This window comes from Sapajus apella, unplaced genomic scaffold, assembly GCF_009761245.1.
Source record: "Sapajus apella isolate SASKATOON/1434 unplaced genomic scaffold, GSC_monkey_1.0 scaffold36, whole genome shotgun sequence".
NCBI lineage: Eukaryota > Metazoa > Chordata > Mammalia > Primates > Cebidae > Sapajus > Sapajus apella.
In genome coordinates, this window is record NW_022436976.1 from 27,326,898 (window position 1) to 27,329,818 (window position 2,921).

The 2,921-nt window shown below is 55.0% G+C and overlaps 1 protein-coding gene across 1 annotated transcript; it reads left to right on the top strand.

The window, feature by feature from the left end:
* The first annotated feature begins 205 nt into the window (after positions 1–205).
* TACSTD2 (tumor associated calcium signal transducer 2) lies at positions 206–2,549 on the top strand. Its single transcript, XM_032296851.1, has one exon. It carries the CDS (start codon positions 820–822, stop codon positions 1,783–1,785), a length of 966 nt encoding a protein of 321 aa, XP_032152742.1. The 5' UTR covers positions 206–819; the 3' UTR covers positions 1,786–2,549.
* Positions 2,550–2,921: the final 372 nt, after the last annotated feature.

Below are 2,921 nucleotides of genomic sequence, written 5' to 3' on the forward strand. Positions count from 1 at the left end.
TGTGTTTTACCCTTGATATGGTAACAGAATTGCCTCCCTAGCTTCCTTTCAGATTCTGCGCCACTTCCTGTCCACAGACATTTTATTTTAAGGTCTCATCATTGCCAGGCAGGGTGCCAAAGACCCCTCTCAGGAATATGATGAAGTTGATAGCTGTGTGACTTCAGGTCTTGAAGCCTCATTAGCATCACCTGTAAAATGGATCTGATAGTCCCCACCTGTCAGGACTCGTGTGAGGATGAGATAATGTTTGTGAACTGTAAACTATATAAATGTCTGCTATGGTGAGAACTGGACAAGCAAGACGGGGAGTGAGAGAACTTAAGGGAGGGCTAGGGGCTGGGAAAGAACGAAAAGGAAGGAGTCGGGGTAGGGGACAGCGCGACAGTCGCGAGTCACACTTGGCAATGGAACTCCTTAGACTTTCTGCCAGGAGAACTGCCAGGACGCGCCAGGTTTGGAGCGGGAGGCCGCGCCGAGGGCGGGTCCCCAGCAGCCTGCAGGTGAGTATCGGTTTTCCCCTCCCCGGCTTTCGGTCCGGAGGAGGCGGGAGCAGCTCCCCCTGCTCTGATCCTACCGCTGGCGGCTCAGGGCCGGCTGGGCTTTCCGTGGGACGGGGAGGGGGGCGGGATGTGTCACCCAAATACCAGCGGGGACGTCGGTGGCGGAACCAGCCGGGCAGGTCGGGCAGAGTATAAGAGCTAGAAGGAGCGGCCGGGCGCCAGACGCCCGCAGACTGTCCCGGACTCCAGAGCACGAGCCCCGCCGAGCCCCCGCGCCTCATCCGCCCGCGTCCGGTCCGCGCTTCTCCGCCCCAGCATGGCTCGGGGGCCCGGGCTCGCGCTGCCACCGCTGCGGCTGCTGCTGCTGGTGCTGGCGGTGGTGACAGGCCACACGACCGCGCAGGACAACTGCACGTGTCCCACCAACAAGATGACCGTGTGCAGCCCCGACGGCCCCGGCGGCCGCTGCCAGTGCCGCGCTCTGGGCTCGGAAGTGGCGGTCGACTGCTCCACGCTGACCTCCAAGTGTCTGCTGCTCAAGGCGCGCATGAGCGCCCCCAAGAGCGCGCGCACGCTGGTGCGGCCGAGCGAACACGCGCTCGTGGACAACGACGGCCTCTACAACCCCGACTGCGACCCCGAGGGCCGCTTCAAGGCGCGCCAGTGCAACCAGACGTCGGTGTGCTGGTGCGTGAACTCGGTGGGCGTGCGCCGCACCGACAAGGGCGACCTGAGCCTGCGCTGCGAGGAGCTGGTGCGCACCCACCACATCCTCATCGACCTGCGCCACCGCCCCACCGCCGGCGCCTTCAACCACTCTGACCTGGACGCCGAGCTGCGGCGGCTCTTCCGCGAGCGCTATCGGCTGCACCCCAAGTTCGTGGCTGCTGTGCACTATTCGCAGCCCACCATCCAGATCGAGCTGCAGCAGAACACGTCGCAGAAAATCGCCGGCGACGTGGACATCGGCGATGCCGCCTACTACTTCGAAAGGGACATCAAGGGCGAGTCTCTGTTCCAGGGCCGCGGCGGCCTGGACTTGCGCGTGCGCGGCGAGCCCCTGCAGGTGGAGCGCACGCTCATCTACTACCTGGATGAGAAACCCCCGAAGTTTTCCATGAAGCGCCTCACCGCCGGCCTCATCGCGGTCATCGTGGTGGTCGTGGTGGCCCTCGTCGCCGGCGTGGTCGTTCTGGTGATCACCAACCGGAGAAAGTCGGGGAAGTACAAGAAGGTGGAGATAAAAGAACTGGGGGAGTTGAGAAAGGAACCGAGCTTGTAGGTACCAGGCGGGGCAGGGGATGGGGTGGGGTCCCGGATTTCTGTATCGTCCCAGACCCAGTGAGTCACGTTTCCTGATTCTCGGTGGGTGCAAAAGAGACGTTTATCCTTTTAAATTCTTGCCTTCCCCCTCCGCTTTGCGCACACACCGAGTTTAATAGATACTGGCCTCAGGGTCGCCTTTCTTTCTCACTTCTGTCTTGAAGGAAGCATTTCTGAAATGTCTCCCCTTTCGATCCAACAACAAGAAACCTCACTGGGACAGTGAAGGAAGGGATGGCGCAGCGTTATGTGTAAAAAGCAAGTGTCTGTGTGACCAGCCGGCAGCGTTTGCAAGTGACGGAATCCATTGTGGCATTGTGAAGGCTTAAATGAGTTTAGATGGGAAACAGCGTTGTTGCCATCTTGGGTTTAAGTTATTTGATGAGTTCCACTTGTGTCATGGCCTACCCGACCAGAAGAGGAGTTTGTTAATTAGGCCTGTGTAGTAGCCTCATTTACCATCGTTTTTGTATTACCGACCACATATGCTTGTCACCAGGAAAGAAGCCTGTTTCAGCTGCCTGAACGCAGTTTAGATGTCTTTGAGAACAGACACTGTGCAGAAACTCAGTCTTTTTATTCTTCAGCTTGCCCTTGCTACCACTGACATTGGTAATGTTCTCTTTTGTAAAATGTTTGTACATAGGTTGTCTTTGATAATGTTGCTGTGATTTTTTTTTTAAACATGAATTTAATAAAATATGGGAAAGGCACAAACCAAAAGTTGGCATTTGTGAAAAGTTCCTCCGGATGTCTATCACTTTGGTCTCCTCTAATTTTCCAAGACTTGTATTTTTTAAATTTCAAATTATAACACTTTTTTTTTCCCCAAAAAATGAGGGTTTTGTGTTGCTACTCCTGTGTGTCCTGAGATGTCCTAACTGGCCAGTGTACATGCTATTCTTTCTAAATAAGATTATTTGGAAACTTCCTTCAGATTACAGGAAGGTAAGCATGAGAGAGGAAGCTAAAACTAGCTACTTTAATGAAAAACAGTGCCAGCCTTTGGTCATCTCTAAACAAGCCTTCTCACCAGTGGAGACAGAAAACTCTAGTTTGTTTCAAGAGTTGTATCTCCTTTGAATTCAAGCCCTA